The sequence below is a fragment of the Stenella coeruleoalba genome (genome assembly GCF_951394435.1).
Source record: "Stenella coeruleoalba genome assembly, chromosome: 9".
In the NCBI taxonomy this organism is placed as follows: domain Eukaryota; kingdom Metazoa; phylum Chordata; class Mammalia; order Artiodactyla; family Delphinidae; genus Stenella; species Stenella coeruleoalba.
In genome coordinates, this window is record NC_137155.1 from 90520505 (window position 1) to 90540981 (window position 20477).

The 20477-nt window shown below is 40.6% G+C and overlaps 1 protein-coding gene across 1 annotated transcript in view; it reads right to left on the reverse strand.

Annotated features, from left to right (window-relative positions):
- Positions 1 to 779: 779 nt before the first annotated feature.
- The window catches only part of KIAA1549, a 148594-nt gene continuing 128896 nt past the window's right edge, over positions 780 to 20477 (reverse strand). The window contains exons 19-21 of the mRNA XM_079931328.1: positions 15765 to 15925; positions 10967 to 11112; positions 780 to 2599 (exon numbers count right to left, since the gene is read on the reverse strand). Coding sequence (XP_079787454.1) covers positions 2348 to 2599; positions 10967 to 11112; positions 15765 to 15925 — 559 coding nt within the window. The 3' untranslated portion in view covers positions 780 to 2347. The remainder of the gene's footprint in view (positions 2600 to 10966; positions 11113 to 15764; positions 15926 to 20477) is intronic.

Sequence of the window (20477 nt, forward strand, 5' to 3'; positions counted from 1 at the left end):
TCCCGTTCACTGAGTGGTGCTCCCCATGACAGCTAGTCTGTTCTGAGTCTCGTGATGGTCAAACTGAGTGCAAACTGAGTATGCTTTATGGCCAACACAAGAGTGCTGGGGATCCCACCGGCCTGCTCACACCCACCACACATCAGCGGTTGTTTATTCCACGTCATCTTTGGTCTTGACGTCGGTTTAAAAGTGTATCGGTTCTAAGAAGAAAAATACAGGTAGAATCTCCTTATGCTAGTTTGAAAGGCATCAAAACTGCTACTGCAGCCCCATTTAAAACAGAGGTCCGTTCCTGCCATGTACTAAGGAGGTAATCATGTTCGTACAATCTGCGTGTGAACACTGAGGACAAAGAGCAGAATGGGAGGAGAGGGGCCAGCATTTACCCCATCAGCTGGCACTCAATCTGAATTCACCGTAAGGTGTCCATGATAAAATGCTGCTTGGATCTCTGAAATTCTTAATTACACATTCAAGAAACCTGGTATTTTTCAATGACATGCAAGGAGAATCTCCACTCTGGGCAAGTCTGGTATTTAACCAAGACCAAGAGGTAAGAATCAAGCCCAGATCAGGGTCTTCTCTCCCCCGTTCTTTGGAGCCTGTGAGGGTCGCCTAAAAAGGAGTTCCCATTCCTTTATTTAGCATCCTCAAGAGACTTGTCCTCCTGCACTCCCCCTTTTTCAGAGGTGCAAAGATGAACAATGGCTACATTTTAACTTCCCAGAACCAACTTCCCCTGGATCGTGAGACTCTGGGTCTATACAACAGGCTTAATTAAGGAAGGGCTGAAACATGACTCTGAAAACCCAATGATTACACTTTAGGAACCCGTTTTAGCTGCTTCAGGGTTCTTAAAATTTGACACAGATACACAGATTTTGACCAGTCACAACCCCGTGTTCTGCCTGTGTATCTGTTATTTAGTTAAAGATATTAGTTGATCTACTAAAAAAGGATTCATGGAAATTCTAAGTCTGTTTTTCTTCTTCATTTCACTCAGGTCCCAGAAAACAGAACAGCCCTTGTTACTCTATTCCTTACTCCACTTTGGGAAGGGGAGACATGTTTCCTTCAGGGGTCAATCTCAAGTGGGAGGACCCCTCTGTTGGGCCCAAAGACGGTTTTAACAGTCACTAGACGGAGTCAGGGACAACAGAATCAGAAATTAGAAGGAACATTTTTTTCTCCCTCGTGGTCTCAAAGCTCTTCTTTCCTTTCTTGACTCATTACGAAGAGGCTGAACGGAACTCAGTTTCATTTCCAGGTCTCGAACACAGGGAATGTGATTACCATGAAGGCATCCATAGATAACCAACCATTCAGTGGTCCTAGGAATTCTGACAGATCATTTTCGCTTATGTAAGATTTCTCATTCAAACATAATTTGGGAGCAACTCATCAGCAAAGTGCAAGGATCCATTAGGACCTCCTGAAAGCCTCTTTCTTTAGGCCTGGCCTGGATGAAGACATGTACTCAAATGAGATGCAATGAGCAGTTGCATGTGTCCGATTCACAAACCACAAATACAATTAAGAATGTAAATCTAAACTTTGATATGTATTTTGAAAAACCAAATAAATATTAAGCTTTTTCCATTTTGGGAGGCTTTTTTTTTCCCCCTTTCTAGAACAAAATGAAACCTTCCACATATCCTTCCACTGAGAAAGCCAAAGTTGCATTTCACAGACGACGTGAAGGGCTCTTGGAGTTGTAGCACCAGAAGTAGAAGGAAAATGCAGTCGATGGCTTCGTTTGGAATCATCAGGCTCTACAATCTATCATTTGGTTTCTCACTAGTAGCTCTTTAAATTCCCAAACAGTCTTACTATTCATGTTGTTAATATTACTATTAAAATAAGTTCCTATGGAGGAAAAGAGGGAAATAAAGTTGTGAATGTCTTCAACTCTCTTTCCTCAGAAAACAAAGCAGCAGGTTCATTGTACAAACCAGTCTGAATCACATCTTCCCACGGAAATACTAGATTCCTTTAATCCCTACACCATCTACACATTTTCATCTTTCACCTTTAAAAAAGAGACTAACTTAGTCACTTCATTAGCTTAGAATCGTGGTTCGTCTTTCGTGAAGTGCTGCTGGCTTTTAGCCAAAAGTACTTACATTTCAACTGAACCCAGGTGGTCACAAAATTGCCAACGTATTAAAAGCATCATGAGCTGTCACGTGACTTATGGCATCTTTTACAATTGCAACTCGTTCCCTTACTTGGGCCCTCAGCCCAGGAGATGCTTGTCCTCTTCCAGACACCTGCTCAGTTGATTTCCTTTTAGTCTTGCTTCCACGGGAAGCGGATACTTGGCAAATCTGCAAGGTGGGGCCGATCAGCTGTGGAAGTTCTGCACGGTGGTCTGCTTCTGGGAGAGCCGGAGCAGCTCCTCGCGGATAGCTTTGATGAGAGAGGCTGAGGAGTGGCTGGGCTGGAGGTCTTCCGTGGAGCTGGCAGGGTAGGCCAGCCCGGCGCCCGGCAGCCCCCTGTGCGCGAGGTTCCCAGGAGGAGCCGAGGGCTCCCGACCTGAAGTCCTTGGCACCTGGAACAGCGGTGACGAATACTCCTGATGTCCGAGCACATGTGTCTGAAAAACATGGCAAACGTTACTGTACTTCCCACGTGAAACCAGAAGGGAAGATCAGATGCAAACTGGCATTGGACATGCTCTGCCCATCTCCCACCCAACAACTCAGCCTCCCAGGACAGGGACGGAGAGAAGTAACTGCAGACAAATTGCTCGAGGGAGAGCAGTACAATAAAGAAGCCCATGAAACAAGGGCCTAGGGACTTCCCTGGTGGTCCAGTGGGTAAGACTCCGTGCTCCCAATGCAGGGGGCCCTGGTTCGATCCCTGGCTGGGGAACAAGATCCTGCATGCATGTCGCAAATAAGAGTTCACATGCCACAACTAAGAAGTCCACATGCCACAACTAAGAGTCCACATGCCACAACTAAGAGTCCACATGCCACAACTAAGACCCAGCCCAGCCTAAATAAATATTTTTTTAAAAAACAGAAAACAAGGGCCTATAAGCACTTGCTTAAAGACAGACAGAAAGAATGAATGTGCAGTCGGCCCCACTGGCTAATCCCTGCGCTGCCGTGTGTGGAAGTGAGTGGGCTGCTGGGGAACCAGGAAGGGCCCTAAAGAGCTGGACAGAGAGGGAGGCCAGAGCAGCCCACGGATGGGAAGGTCGGATGAAGATGTCTGCTCAAAGGGATAAGCACATATTGGCAGACGGACCGACGGGAACAGCAACTGCCTTTGCTCAGAGTCCAGAGCCCAAGGAAGGTGTGATGAGAACACAGACTGGGCCCACGGGACAGCGACGAGATCACAAAGTCATCTTCCGTCCTGTCTGTCCGTGTGTCTGTGTATCAGTGCTCTGTAGAGCCTTTTCTTTAAAAAGCTATCTGCGCTAAAGCATACAATAGTTTTGCTGACGTTGGCAAAATACAGATCAAGCATTCCTTTGAAAGAATTATACTTTTCAGTGATTTTTTTCTATATTTTTTCAATGAAAAATCTCTTTACATACACACACACACACTACGTCTGTGGTTTCACTTGTGCGAAGAGCAACCTGATAGCCTGGTAAACATGACAGTCAAGCCCTAGAAAAACTTCTACATTTCACTTCTCCACATCATGACCGAGAGGCCCTCTAAAAGTGCATGTCGGATTTGACGGGAAAACCCAGAACACCTCAGGAAACTAAGCTGGGCACAGAAAAAGCAAACTGTCAGCAAATGGAAAGCAGAGACCTGAGACTATAAGGATAGCCATGTGTCTTTCAGGGGAACATTATATCCTAAAGTTAATTTCTTTCCACTGAGCAAAAGCAACCAGTCACAAAGGGAATTTAGCGTATCTGCTGGAAAAGCATGTAAGTGCAACGCAAGTGGAGGCAGAGTGATGAGGATAAAACAAAAAATATTATTTTGGTTTGTGTTTTCAAATTCATTAATTTAATCCCCTTCAGTATAAAATTCTTGAGAAAATTGAAAGCATTTGTAGAAATTACCGGTGCCCGTATTGATTCCATTCCTTTCAAGGCGTGACCACAGTGATAAGAAGCCTCCGAAAGATGACTTATGTATTGCGATGTCCCAAACAGTTTGCTTACGGCAAAGGCACCTACTCACGGTGGTTATAATGGAAATGACATTAACAAATCAACAATAAAGCTCAAATGGAGAGCAAGGAGGTATGTGAGATCAAGAATATTTATATAGTGATCACACCAAAGATCAAGTCCAGATTTTAGAGGTTCAAACACACTCCTTAAAGGTCAAAATTACAGAGGCAGAAAGTAGGATGGTGGTTGCCTGGAGTTGGGGGGAGCGGCGAATGGGGAGTTTGGGTTTCATGGGTATAGAATTTCAGTTTTTCAGATGAAATGAGCTGTGGAGATGGATGGTGGGATTGTTGCATAATATTACGAACGTATTTAAAACCACTGAGGTGTACACTTAAAAATGGTTCAAACGGTAAATTTTATGTTGTGTATTTTACCATAATTGAAAAAAATGGTAGGAAAAGTAACTGATTCTTAGGCCTCTTGCAGATTTTCCATAATGAATATTGCTTTTATTATTTTTAAGTTTTTTTAATGGATCTTTATTGGAGTATAATTGCTTCACAATACTGTTAGTTTCTGTTGTACCACAAAGTGAATCAGCCATACACATACATATGTCCCCATATCCCCTCCCTCTTGAGCCTCCCTTCCATCCTCCCTATCTCATCCCTCTAGGTCATCGCAAAGCACCGAGCTGATCTCCCTGTGCTATGCGGCTGCTTCCCACTAGCTAACTATTTTACATTTGGTAGTGTATATATGTCAATGCCACTCTCACTTTGCCCCAGCTTTGCCCTCCCACCCTGTGCCCTCAAGTCCATTCTCTATGACTACATCTTTATTCCTGTCCTGCAACTAGGTTCATCAGCATCATTTTTTTTGATTCTATATATATGTGTTAGCATACAGTATTTGTTTTTCTCTTTTTGACATACTTCACTCTGTATGACAGACTCTAGGTCCATCCACCTCACTACAAATAATCCAGTTTCGTTTCTTTTTATGGCTGAGTAATATTCCATTGTATATATGTGCCACATCTTCTTTATCCATTCATCTGTCGATGTACACTTAGGTTGCTTCCATGTCCTGGCTACTGTAAATAGAGCTGCAATGAACACTGTGGTACATGGCTCTTTTTGAATTATGGTTTTCTCGGGGTATATGCCCAGTAGTGGGGTTGCTGGGTCATATGGTAGCTTTATTTTTAGTTTTTTAAGGAACCTCCATACTGTTCTCCATAGTGGTTGTATCAATTTACATTCCCAACAGTGCAGGAGGGTTCCCTTTTCACCACACCCTTGCCAGCATTTATTGTTTGTAGATTTTTTGATGATGGCCATTCTGACTGGTGTGAGGTGATACTTTATTGTAGTTTTGATTTGCATTTCTCTAATGATTAGTGATGTTGAGCATCTTTTCACATGCCTGTTGGCCATCTGTATGTCTTCCTTGGTGAAATGTCTATTTAGGTCTTCCACCCATTTTTTAAATTGGATTGTTTGTATTTTGATATTGAGCTCCATGAACTGTTTGTATATTTTGGAGATTAATCCTTGGTCTATTGTTTCATTTGCAAATATTTTCTCCCATTCTGAGGGTTGTCTTTTTGTCTTGTTTATGGTTTCCTTTGCTGTGCAAAAGCTTTTACATTTAATTAAGTCCCATTTGTTTATTTCTATTTTTATTTCCATTTCTCTAAGAGGTGGGTCAAAAAAGATCTTGCTGTGGTTTATGTCAAAGAGTGTTTTTCCTGTGTTTTCCTCTAAGAGTTTTATAGTGTCTGGTCTTACATTTAGGTCTTTAATCCATTTGGAGATTATTTTTGTGTATGGTGTCAGATGATGTTCTAATTTCATTCTTTTACATGTAGCTGTCTAGTTTTCCCAACACCACTTATTGAAGAGGCTGTACTTTCTCCACTCTTATGTTCTTGCCTCCCTTGTCATAAATTAGGTGCCCATATGTGCGTGGGTTTAACTCTGGGCATTCTATCCTGTACTGTTGATCTATATTTCTGTTTTTGTGCGAGTACCACACTCTCTTGATTACTGTAGCTTTGTGGTATTGTTTGAAGTCAAGGAGCCTGATTTCTCCAACTCCATTTTTCTTTCTCAAGATTGCTTTGGCTATTCGGGGTCTTTTATGTTTCCATACGAATTGCAAAGTTTTTTCTTCTAATTCTGTGAAGAATGCCATTGGTAGTTTGATAGGGATTAAACTGAATCTGTAGATTGGTTTGGGTAGTATAGTCATTTTCACAATATTGATTCTTCCAATGCAAGCACATGGTATATTTCTCCATCTGTTTATGTCATCTTTGATTTCTTTCATCAGTGTTTTATAGTTTTATGAGTACAAGTCTTTTGCCTCCTTAGGGAGGTTTATTCCTAAGTATTTTGTTGTTGTTGTTGCGATGATAAATGGGATTGTTTCCTTAATATCTCTTTCTGATTTTTCATTGTTGATGTACAGGAATGCCAGAGATTTATATGCATTAATTTTGTATCCTGCAACCTTATCGAATTCACTGATTAGTTCTAGTAGTCTTCTGCTGGCATCTTTAGGATTCTCTATGTATAGTATCATGTCATCGGCAAACAGTGACAGTTTTACTTCTTCTTTTCCAATTTGTATTCCTTTTATTTCTTTTTCTTCTCTGATGGCCGTGGCTAGGACTTCCAAAACTATGTTGAATAAGAGTGGCAAGAGTGGTCATCCTTGTCTTGTTCCTGATCTTAGTGGAAATGCTTTCAGTTTTTCACCACTGAGTATGATGCTTGTTGTGGGTTTGTCATATATGGCCTTTATTACGTTGAGGTAGGTTCCCTCTATGCCCATTTTCTGGAGAGTTTTTTATCATAAATGAATTTTGAACTGAATTTTGTCAAAAGCTTTTTCTGCATCTATTGAGAGGATCATGTGGTTTTAATTCCTTAATTTGTTAATGTGGTGTATCACATTGATTGATTTACGTATATACTGAAGAATCCTTGCATCCCTGGGATAAATCCTACTTGATCATGGTGCATGAACCTTTTAATGTGTTGTTGCATTCTGTTTGCTAGTATTTTGTTCAGGATTTTTGCATCTATCTTCATCAGTGATATTGGTCTATAATTTTTTTGTGTGATATCTTTTGCTGGTTTTGGTATCAGGGTGATTGTGGCTTCATAGAATGAATTTGGGAGTGTTTCTCCCTCTGCAATTTTTTGGAAGAGTTTGAGAAGGATCAGTGTTAGCTCTTCTCTAAATGTTTGGTAGAATTTGCCTGTGAAGCCATCTGGTCCTGGACTTTTGTTTGTTGGAAGATTTTTAATTACGGTTTCAATTTCATTATTTGTGATAGGTTTGTTTATATTTTATAATCCTTCCTGGTTCAGTCTTGGAAAATTGTATCTTTCCAAGAATTTGTCCATTTCTTCATGGTTGTCCATTTTACTGGCATATAGTTGTTTGTAGTAGTCTCTTATAATCCTTTGTATTTCTACAGTGTCAGTTGTGATTTCTCCTTTTTCATTTTTAAGTTTATTGATTTGCATCCTCTCACTTTTTTTCTTGATAAGTATCTTCTCAAAGAACCAGCTTTTAGTTTTATTGATCTCAGCAGCTATTTTCTTTCTTTCTATTTCATTTATTTCTGCTCTGATTTTTATGATTTCTTTCTTCTACTGACTTTGGGTTTTCTTTGTTCTTCCTCTAGTTGTTTTAAGTGTAGGGGTGGATTGTTTGAGATTTTTATTTTCCTTGAGGTGAGACTGAATTGCTATAAACTTCCCTCTTAGAACTGCTTCTGCTACATCCCATAGGTTTTGGGTCATTGTGTTTTCGTTATCATTTGTTTCTATGTATTTTTTTATTTCTTCTTTGATTTCTTCAGTATCTCTTGGTAACTTAGTAGAGCACTGTTTAGCCTCCATGTATTTGTGTTTTTTACAGATTTTTCCCTGTAACTGATTTCCAATCTCATAGCATTGTGGTCAGAAAAGATGCTTGATATGATTTCAATTTTCTTAAATTTTCTGAGGCTTAATTTGTGACCCAAGATGTGATCTATCCTGAGAATGTTCCATGTGCACTTGAGAAGAAAGTGTATTCTGCCACTTTGGGGTGGAATGTTCTATAAATATCAATTAAATCTATCTGGTCTATTGTGTCATTTAAAGCTTGTGTTTCCTTATTTTCTGTTTGGATGATCTGTCCATTGGTGTTAAGTGGAATGTTAAAGTCCCCTACTATTATTGTGCTACTGTTGGTTTCTCCTTTCATGGTTGTTAGCATTTGCCTTATGTATTGAGGTGCTCCTATATTGGGTGCATAAACATTTATAATTGTCATATCTTCTTCTTGGATTGATTCTTTGATCATTATGTAGTATCCTTCTCTGTCTTGTAATAGTCTTTATTTTAAACTCTATTTTATCAGATACGAGTATTGCTACTCTAGCTTTCTTTTGATTTCCATTTGCATGGAGTATCTTTTTCCATCCCTTCACCTTCAGTCTGTATGTGTCCCTAGGTCTGAAGTGGATCTCTTGTAGACAGCATATATATAGGTCTTGTTTTTGTATCCATTCAGACCCATTTTATATGGGTATTGTTTTTGTATCTGTGTCTTTTGGTTGGGGCATTTAATCCATTTACTTTCAAGTTATTATTATGTATATTCTTATTACCATTTTCTTAATTGTTTTGGGTTTGGTTTTGTAGGTCCTTTTCTCATCTTGTGTTTCCCGCCTAGAGAAGTTTCTTTAGCATCTGTTGTAAAGCTGGTTTGGTGGTGCTGAAGTCTCTTAGCTTTTGCTTGTCTGAAAAGCTTTTGATTTCTCCATCGAATCTGAATGAGATCCTTGCTGGGTAGAGTAATCTTGATTGTAGGTTTTTCTCTTTCATCACTTTAAGTATACCCTGCCGCTGCCTTCAGGCCTGCATAGTTTCTGCTGAAAAATCAGCTGATAACCTTATGGGGGTTCCTTTGTATGTTATTTTTTGTTTTCCCTTGCTGCTTTTAATATTTTTTCTTTGAATTTAATTTTTGTTACTTTGATTAATATGTGTCTTGGTGCGTTTTTCCTAGGGTTTATCCTGTATGGGACTCTGTGCTTCCTGGACTTAGGTGACTATTTCCTTCCCCATGTTAGGGAAGTTTTGACTATAATCTCTTCAAATATTTTTTAGACCCTTTCTTTTTCTCTTCTTCTTCTGGGACCCCTATAATTCGAATGTTGGTGCGTTTAGTGTTGTCCCAGAGGTCTCTGAGAATGTCTTCTTTCCATTCTTTTTTCCTTATTCTGTTCCTCAGCAGTTATTTCCACCATTTTGTCTTCCAGCTCACTTATCCGTTCTTCTGCCTCAGTTATTGTTATTGATTCCTTCTAATGTAGTTTTCGTTTCAGTTATTGTGTTGTTCATCTGTTTGTTCTTTAGTTCTTCTAGATCTTTGTTAAACATTTCTTCTATTTTCTCAATCCGTGCCTCCATTCTGTTTCTGAGATTCTGGATGATCTTTACTATCATTACTGTGAATTCTTTTTCAGGTAGATTGCCTATTTCCTCTTCATTTATTTGGTCTCGTAGGTTTTTACCTTGCTCCTTCATCTGTGACATATTTTTTGGCTGTCTCATTTTTTTTTTTTTTAATGAGTGGGATTGTGATCCTGTCTTACTGGTTGTTTGGCCTGAGGCTTCCAACGCTGGAGTTTGTAGGCTATCGGGTAGAGCTGGGTCTTGGTGCTGAGATGAGGGACTCCGTGAGACCTCACTCCAATGACTATTCCCTGGGGTCTGAGGTTATTTGTTATCCAGTGGTTCTGACATGGAGCTCCCACCGCAGGAGCTTCGGCCCGGTCCCCGGCTCATGAACCAAGATCCCGCAAGCCACGTGGGGTGGCAAAAAAAAAAAAAGAGAGAGAGAACAATAACAAAGTAAAAAATAAAATTAGACTAGGAAACTAACATATGTTAGAAAGAATATAAAAATAAAAATATAGATGAATCAACAACCGGAAGGTACAATGGAACCACAACAGTAAAAAAAGAGGAGGAGGGAGAAGAGAGAAAAAAAAAGAAAGAAAGAAAGAAAAAAAGAGAAAATACAGGGAAAAGGCCTTGGCTGTGGAGGGTGGGGCCTAAGCAAGGGCTAGGTTTGGGCAAGTGGGCAGGGCCTATGTTGAGGACCCACAGGGCTGGAAAAGGCCCTGGGGGCTGTGGGGGGCAGGGCTTAGGCTCAAGGAACAGAAGGGGCCCAGGCGTGCCCCCCAACCCTGTTCTCAGAGGGCAGGGGACCTCATATGGTAGTCCAGCAGGCTCCCCATGCCCGAGTGGGTGGGGCAATCGCCCTCCACTTCTCTCCCGCACCTCCTGGAGGGCCCCTCCCGCCTGCCCCTCCTGATCTCCCCAGCCTCAGGGACACCAATCCTGCCTGGCCTCCACTTCTCCTTCCCCCTGTCCCCCAACATCCTACCAGTTCACTTGGGGGTTCCTCCCATCTCCTTGGACGTCAGGGTCCCCACCAGCAGCCAGCAGGTGCCCTAGTTGTGAGGAGACGCTAACTTGGTGTCTTCCCACACCACCATGTTGACTCCGCCCTCTTAAGTTATTTTTTAAAACTCACTACTTCAAGCCTGAAAGCTACCTCAAGAAAAATTATATACTTTCCCAAATTTCAATGCCAATACTCTCCCACTCTGGTCAGAGGGAATTTCCCATCTACAAACTACAAGAAAAAAACACACTCAAGGGGAAAAAAGCGAGGGGAGTTAAAAAACTTTATGTAGGTTTTAAAAAGAGATCCCCCGAGCAGAAGCAGCAGCAGCTACACTAAGTGATCATGTCTGAATTCTCAATGACGATCCCAACACAAGGTACTCACAGCCTCTCTCCGGCCAGCTTCATCCTCCCCGTACGAAGGCCAGCCTGGTCCCCCATACTGGCTGCCTCTGCCTGGTTGGATTTCCACTGGCTGAGCTCCAATTCTGCTGGCAATTCCCACCTGTGTCAGGTGCTGGATCTGGGAGCCTGGAGGAACACAATGAGTGGCCCAGTGAACACTGGTAGGGGGGTGAGGCTGCCCAGTAAGACACTTCGGTTCTGACCACAGCACGCCCTGGGGATACGAGCATTGCTCAAACGTGGCACCAATTCTACCTCCAGAGAAGACATGTCCTAAGAAAAACAGACCATGAGTTTCTGGGTTTGCAGGCTTTTACTTCCTTTCAATACAGTGGCTAATAGTGATGTTCATATTTTCCCAGACAGACATCAAAGGACTGGGAATAAAGGGCATAACAGAGGGCCCTTCCATTCATTTCTGTAGAGGCTACAAATAAGGATGACCTTATCGATTCAGAAAAAAGGAGTGAAAGCTGTTGGAGCCACGAAGAAGCTGAAACCTGGTTCTTGCTTATGGCTTTCAGACTCACAAGGAGCTGAAAATACAATATGCTTTTGTTTCCTTAACAGGCAGAGTGTGAATTCAGAATGTTAAAGTACACTTTTGTTACACTCTCATTGTTTTCATAACTTAGTCATATCATAATTAAAACTTTAACGCCACCCACCCAGCCTTCTCATTGAGGTATACTTGATAGCAAAGACAGATGATCTCTAGCACTCATTCTACACTCAGACTCACTATGGCCTTGTGTGGCTGTGAAAGCCAGGCTTTAAACAACATATTTTTCTCCCCCATCAACTTCGGCATACGGAAATACCTCTTTTCAACAGATGGAGGGAGGAAAAACAGATCTTTAAACACTGTGAAATAAAATACCAATTTACAAATGCTCCTAGGATCATCTAATTCATCTGTGATGCTCAGACTGGTCCCACAAATGTTCAGGGTTTTCACAGAGATAAGGGAGGTGGCCCCCTCCATCTTCAAGTCTACTCCTACTCTAGTTGCCTAATTAACAGCCTCTGTTAATCAAATACATTTTTAAAAACGTACTCTGCAGGAGTGCTTGTCAGTTACTGAAGATTCATAACAGTATTAAAACTATTAGAACTATCAGTACTGTTTGCCCAACAGACATTGTCTGAGCAAATCTTGCAAAGAACAGAAATGCAGCACAGTGTTCCCCATCACTTATAAAGGTTCAGACAGCTGCATAGGGAGAAAAGCATACCTTTGTGTTAAAATTGTAACAGTAGTTGAGGTCACAGTTCAGGCAGGATTCTGTATCTTGCTTTGTTCACTTAACGAGACAGCACAAGCTCCCCCATGATTCAAGTGGCCCATCACCCCGAGCAAGCCTGGGTTTGCATTGCAGCTCAGCCACTGACAAGTCCTGTGACCTCGGACACCCAGTAATCACTCCAGCTGAGCCTCAACGCCTCACTTTTCAAATGAAGTTAAAAAGTCTACCTCACAGTGTTATTTCAAGGATTAAAAGAGATAAAATAGGTCAAGTACCAAATGCATAGGAGGCAACCAGGAAATCTTAAATTCCCTTTTTCTGGCTCTATCTGAGCTCTTCATTTTCAATAGCTGTACAGTTTACTACTGATGCCCTTATAACTGGGTATTCAGGGAGCTCACAGTAGTTTGCTATTCTGAATAAGGCTCCAATAAACATCTTTGTACATGTAGTTTTTCTCCAGTATTTTGCATTTCTTCAGTGAGGGGAGCCTATATTCCCAAACTTATCAAATCAAAGGCTCATGAAGTTATACTGCCAAGCTGCTTTCCGAAAGTTTAATGATTTACACCATCACCGGAAATAATACAATAGTAATAATAATGGCCGCTAATATTTATTAAAATTTGTTGTATGCCACGCACTATTTTAAGCACTTTACATTTGTTATCTTCTTCAATCATCAAATAACCATAAGAGGTAAGTACTAAAGTTATCCCCATTGTACAGATAAAGAAACCGAACGCTAATTTTGCCACATCACATTATTATAAAAACAATTTCATGATTGAAATGGTGGCTCATCATGGTTTTAATTTGCATTTCTTTAATCATTTTCAAAACTGGACATTTTTCATGTTTACTTTCATATGATACACACGCATTTCTTTTGTGCATTCCTTCTTTCTGTCCTTTGCCTGTTTATCTTTTGCAGTTTGCCCATTTATCAATTTATGAGCCATTCTCTATAATAAGCTTACCTCTTGGTCATATCTGCTATAAATCTTCCTAGGTACTACTTTCCTTTTGCTTTTGGTAAGTTTTAGACATATACATATTTGATAATTTTACATAGTCAGAAAAGTAACTTTTCTAGTATATCTTAGTATTTTTTCCATTTCAAATTTTTACACAATTTAATCTCTTATGGCAAATTTTTAGAAAATAACTTCCTCTTCAAATATTTCATACATATAATTTCTATATTCCTTCAGATTAAAATTGAATATGCCTGAATATTGTTTGGTATAAGTGCTATGCAACAAGGTTCAAATACAAAACAATTAATAAGGGAAACAAGACCCACTGCAAAGCACAGCACCTGCAAGGTATGGGAAATCATGTAGGCTATCAGGATACATTCTTTGTTTTGTTGATTGACTGACAGACAATGCAAAATACAAGAACTGCCAAAAAGACCATACTGGATAATTATCCATCAATTATCGCAAATTTGGAATTGGCCTAAACTAGTTATTTGATGACATTATAAAACGGTATATTCTCCAGAAAATGAGAAAATAGCAAAAGAAATTATTTAACATGTAATGGCTCCTCTTATTAAAGCATCAGACTCCAAAAGGAAGGAAATGAACTAGGAAAATAAAAGATGGGCTCTGAGCCCTGCTAATAAAATGCAGTAAGACAGAGTAATAATGAACTCTGAGGACTTTTTAGAGTAGCTGTACAAGAAACAGAAAGAAAAAAAAAAAAAAGAAAGAAATGGAAAGAGCTCGGGGAACACTGAGTGATATGCACAAATCAGTGTTCATAGTATCAACTATTCATGAGATGAAGTTTCATGACATGCAACAGTGATTTGTAATCTGGGGCACAAGATTGGGTCTCAGGCAACCTGGTGGAGGCCGACCGGCCAACTGCTGTGTCAGAATATCAGCTCAGCCATGCTGGGTGCTGTGTGTCAACAACCAGCAGTGTCTCTCATTATGGGTCTGGAAAGGGTCTCTTAGCTGGTCCACTTACACTTCTGTTGGACTGATGAGGGAAATCAACTATGAGGTCTAGCAGTGTTTGAAAATGTGGGGATTTACAAAGATCTCAGAATGAATCCCTCATAAACGTCAAGCATCTACTGAACTTGATGAGGATTTGTTGTGGGTTCAACTAGTATCACAAAATTCCCAGGGGACTCTGAGACAAATGTATTTTTTTTCTTTTCTTCTCATTTTCTGAAAATAAATTTATTCCTAATCTGGATATAATTATTGAGGATACTCAATTCAGAAACCATTATACCTTTTTTGCTTTACCAAAATTCTAAGGGCTCTTCCTTTCCTCAAATTTCTACGTGCATCTCAAAAACTGACAAAAAAGATTGTTAAAATATTGGTATTTATAGCTCTTTTTCTGAAAAAGCAAAACTGAATATATGAAAAATTTTTAATTCCTAAATTTTTATTTTGGTCTGAAAAAAAATTCCCTGTATCTTTACACTGAATATACTAAATATTGTAGTTTTACAAGTAAATCACATTATGTGTAACGTTTCCCAAACAACTAGTTAAAATATATTTTAGAATCCTTTAAAAATAAAACATATTCTCTCTCCGGCTTCAAGAGCTCCAGGAATTGGGCACTTTATGTTCTTTCAAGAACATAAACTGAGAACTTTTATTTCCTATGTGGAGATAATCTGGTATAGATTTTATTTGACTTCCAACAGGTAATTAAAGCAAACCTAAATATTAAAAGTAAAGAAAAGCAGTGTGCAAAGACTTAAAAGTTTAGTAATGAATTAGAAGACAACTTCAGAAAATGTGACCTTTCACTGTTGAACTGCCAAGTAAAGGACTGCACTGGTTACTCACAAATGACACTAGGATTGTTCTTTTAATGATGACATGAAACAGGAGGTGGAAAAAAACCTAGAACAGTTCCATGTGGCCACCAGCTTCCCCAGGCCCTCCACTGCCGACTCTGCCCATGCGTGACAGCAGGGAAGGGACAGGCATAGAGGCATGGGATAATGACAAGGACACTTTAGAATGAGAAAAAGATGATTATTAATAAAGGTAGAAGGGAAAAAATGAGGGAGGTAAGGCTCAAGGAGAAAACAATGGTTATACCCTCCCAGAAATGACCAAATAAAACACAAATCTCCCTCTGGTCACTTTGCATCAACTTTTAGGTTGCTTATTACAAACTGGACAAGTGCCTTCTTTAAAATAAACGCTTGTTTTCGTGCCACTGCAAGCACTCAGAAATAGGTCTTTCAGTTCACTGTAAGACTTCAGAAACGTTTTCCCTGGAAGAGGTGTGGGTGTGAATTCCATGTGAAGGGACTGTTTTCGAGACACTTACTCAGGAACAAACCAGAGGCCATCAGTCTTGGGAGCTCAGCCACTCTCTCCTTTCCTACCTCCCTAGCCCTACATCTTTACCAGGATCCGAGGGGACGCGGCTCTTACCGGCGGAAGAGGCCAGTAACGGGATGCTGATGCTCGGGGAAGTCGAAAATGATCTCTGCAGAAGTTAGCTAAAAAGAAACGCAAGGTAAATAGCCACGTGTACCTGTGGTGCCCCCGACAGGCCGAGGCCGGGCCACCGATGACACCTCGTCAGGGTAGATCCCTCGGGCAGCACACGAGGTGGCTTCAGACGAGGCCTGGGGCTGCTGGGGCTCGGCAGGCAGCAGCTCCGCAGACTGCAGCAAACCGGGGCCAAAACCTGGTCTGAAAGCAAAGCGCACCCAAGCGTCAGGACCACACTTGCCCGACTCCGGCACTTTATTAGGTCCACCCTCAGCCCTTAAGGAAAAATAAGACCTATTTGTCTGTTGGCTCATTATCCATCTCCTCTCCCAGAACGCAGGCTCCAGATTAAAAATGAATATGTCTGAATATTGTTTGGTATAAGTGCTATGCAACAAGGTTCAAATACAAAACAATTAATAAGGGAAACAAGACCCACTGCAAAGCACAGCACCTGCAAGGTATGGGAAATCATGTAGGCTATCAGGATACATTCTTTGTTTTGTTGATTGACTGACAGACAATGCAAAATACAAGAACTGCCAAAAAGACCATACTGGATAATTATCCACCAATTATCGCAAATTTGGAATTGGCCTAAACTAGTTATTTGATGACATTATAAAACTGTATATTCTCCAGAAAATGAGAAAATAGCAAAAGAAATTATTTAACATGTAATGGCTCCTCTTATTAAAGCATCAGACTCCAAAAGGAAGGAAATGAACTAGGAAAATAAAAGATGGGCTCTGAGCCCTCTGAGGGCAGGGACTCTATTTGCTCACAGACAAATCTCCAGGGCTATGAAAAGTATATATGCCATCCAGTATACATGCCGGAACACAGCTGATGCTTGTCCAATCCGCTGGATGACTGAAGAAGAAATGCTCTAGTTTACAGACCCAAAGAGGGTGTGGCTCAAGCCCCGGGGCCCGTTCACCTCCAGCGCCCAACTAAAGGGGTGGTTCTCAACCTTGGCCGCATGGTAGCGTTACCTGGGGAGCCCATGCTGCACCCGAGACCAATGAAAACAGACTCTTTAGATGTGAGACCCAGACACTGGTAGTTTTTAAAGCTCCACTGATGGGGCTTCCCTGGTGGCGCAGTGGTTGAGAGTCCGCCTGCCGATGCAGGGGACACGGGTTCGTGCCCTGGTCCGGGAAGATCCCACATGCCGCAGAGCGGCTAGGCCCATAAGCCATGGCCGCTGAGCCAGCATGTCCGGAGCCTGTGCTCCGCAACGAGAGAGGCCACGACAGTGAGAGGCCCACATAACGCAAAAAAAAAAAAAAAAAAAAAAAGCTCCACTGATGACCCTGAGCTTCATCAAGGCTAAAAACCAGTGCTCTAAAGCAGTGGTTCTCAAACTATTTAGTTCATAAAAATGAGGACTCCCGAGAGCTTTTGTTTATGCATACCGTACCTATAGATAGTTTTCATGTTCAAAATTAAAACTGAAAAAATTAAATATTCATTTAAAAATAACATTATTAAACCTATTACATGTCAACATTTTTTATAAAATTAACGATATTTTCCACCCCCCTCAAAAAAAATTAAATGAGAAGAATTCTACATTTAAAAAAAATGTCCTTAAGAGGAGACATCTAGATTCTCATAAACTTTGTATTCAATCAGTTGCCATCAGTTATTTTAAGAAGAAAAGCTCACCTCACATAAATATGTAGTTGGGAAAAGGAGGAAGATTTTAATAGCCTTTCCAGATAATATTCAAATAGTATTTCGGTTAATTATTCTTCTTTGAAACCACATCAGAACTCAACAATATTTCCTTAAGGTGAGTGGCAATACGGACTCTGAAACAGTATCAATGAACTTTTCATCTCTGTTACATTAAAACCACTGGTCTTTCTTGCACTTTGAATAGACCTATGCATGGTTTTACGACATTGGTCATTTAGAAAATACTGGTTCAATGAGTTATGCAGACTTTTATTTTACTGACACGTTTTATTTTACAGTAACCCCAAATCACATTCATTAATATCACCATTGAGCTCATCAGAGAAGGCTTTAAGTACTAGGAAGCTGTCAATTGCACGGTGGCAGACAAGTTTCCAAAATTCTAATTTTCACCTGAAAGCTCAATTTTATTATTGGCAACAAATGCTGTCAGTTGTTTTCCTTGAAGTGACAGGTTCATTTTCGAGGCCAAACACCCAAGTCCGCTGGCTGTTTGTTCAAGCAAAAACACGGCACCAGTTAGTTCAATTCTCAACTCAAACAAGTGAACAAGTGCCTTTCTTCAAAAGGCCATATTCAGCAGAAGTGCTTTATATGCATCCCCTCTTTTGTCACCCAGACTGTTAGAGACTCAAGGGTCTAGGTTTAATAAAATTAATTTTTACTACTTCATCAATAACATACTAACGTAAAACTGGCATTTAAAAAAAAGCTGTGGGGCTTCCCTGGTGGCGCAGTGGTTGAGGGTCCGCCTGCCGATGCAGGGGACACGGGTTCGTGCCCCAGTCCGGGAAGATCCCACATGCCGTGAAGCGGCTAGGCCCGTGAGCCGTGGCCGCTGAGCCTGCGCGTCCGGAGCCTGTGCTCCGCAACGGGAGAGGCCACAGCAGTGAGAGGCCCGCGTACCACAAAAAAAAAAAAAAAAAAAAAGCTGTGATTGCCCAGCAGTGAAGAACACTGGAGCGAGTCCGTCAACAGCTGGGTGCCACCGTCTGGATTCATGCTAAGGCACCAGTTTCACCCACCATTGCTTTCGCACCTTGGTGCAAGGGTCAACTGAATGAGAGAAGTCAGATAACAATATTATTATAAAAAATAGTTTTGACCTGACAGACCTCCCTGAACGGTTCTCAAGGACCTTCTAGGGATCTAAGAATCTCACCCTGAGAACCACTCTTCTAAAGAAATTTAAGAATAAAAAAAGATGATAATTTAATTACAGTTTCTTGCAAATGACAGTTAACTAGTAATTAACAGATTATACCTGTTCGATGAGAAAGTACACCAACTTGCCCTTATCCTATACTGTGATTTCTGGAGTACAGCTCATAAACTGAAACTCAGGCTACCTATATTAATCTCTTTAAATAAATGCTGCTGTTTTAGATTGACCTGGGAAACAGATGTCTGACCTCTCTGGCCTTACATATCTAAGAGCTTAGCCAATGCACACTCCTTCTTCCAGATCTGTAAACTGGAGCTCACCTAACCTAATCATAATCTCTGGACCATCCACCCAGGAACTATCTCTTGTCCTTTACTTATTTCTGCTTTACCCAGTCAATAAGCACCCTCCTGCCTACATTTGCATCCTTTTAATCCTAAATTGTGTACTCAGATAGTTCAGTGCACTCCAAATACTCTAGAATCTTTTATCTTGGGTGACCGTAAAATTTATTATCCAAACCAGAACACTTTTGAGAGTGAAATTTATTAATAATTACACTGAACAACAGCTGTAAATTAGGACTGAACTGGGCAAGTCAGGTCACCTGGTCCCCCTATCATTAGCTTCTGCCCAGGATCACCTAATCTCCACCTGTTCCCTTTGTTGCTTTTGGACCACAAAGCACTGCCTTGGTGGGAGAGGAGGGTTGGGGAAAAATAAAAGAAACCCTGCGGAAAATGAGGGCAAATAAAAGAAAAATAAAGAAAAAGTGGGTTTCCCTGGTGGCGCAGTGGTTAAGAACCCGCCTGCCAATGCAGGGGATACAGCTTTGAGCCCAGGTCCGGGAAGATCCCACATGCCGTGGAGCAGCTAATCCCGTGCGCCACAACTACTGAGCCTGGGCTCTAGAGTCCGCGAGCCACAACTACTGAGCCCATGTGCCACAACTACTGAAGCCCGGGCACCTAGAGCTCGTGCTCCCCAACGAGAGAAGCCACCGCAGTGAGAAGCCACACACCGCAACAAAGAGTAGCCCCCGCTTGCCACAACTAGAGAAAGCCCGCACGCAGCAACAAAGACCCAATGCAACCAAAAATAAATAAATAATAAATAAATTTTTAAAAAAAGAAAAAGTAAGGAGGAAGCAGATAACATTCCTACTTCTGTGTGACTTCCGATCATTAAAGGGATAGTTGAATATGATTTCTGAGACTAAATCTGTTTATCTATAATTCCTTCACTGAAATAAATCAACTGTCTATTCACATGTGGGTCTGAATTACCAACCCTCTCTTCTGTTCTAATGGTCTATTTGTCTTGCTTTATACCACACTCTTAATTCCTTGACAGTAATTTATAACATTTAGAACAATCCTAACATCTTATTCTTCTTTCTCAAAGTGTCTTGGCTGTTCTTGGCCCTTTGCATTTCCACATACATTTCAGAGTGAGTTTGTCAATTTCCAGGTATTAAAAAACCCAACAAACTACTGGGATTGTGAATGGGACAGCAATAAATCTATAGCTCACTGGGGGAGAATTGACATTTAAAAAATACTGAGTTGCACAATCCATGAATATCTTTCTTTAGAAGGCTTGAATATCTTCAGTTAGATTTATCCTGAGGTATTTTATTTTATTTTATTTTTTTTTCAGAGTTTGTTTTTTTTTTATTTTTTATTTTTATTTTTTTTTTAACATCTTTATTGGAGTATAATTGCTTTACAATGTTTTATATTTTTGAATGCTATTTTACACAGTATCTTTAAAATTGTTTATTTTCTGTAACTGCTCATAAACAGAACAGATTTTTGTCTACTGGTCTTATAATGCTGTATACTGATCTCTGTAATCTTCGTATCCAGCTACCTTGTAATTTAA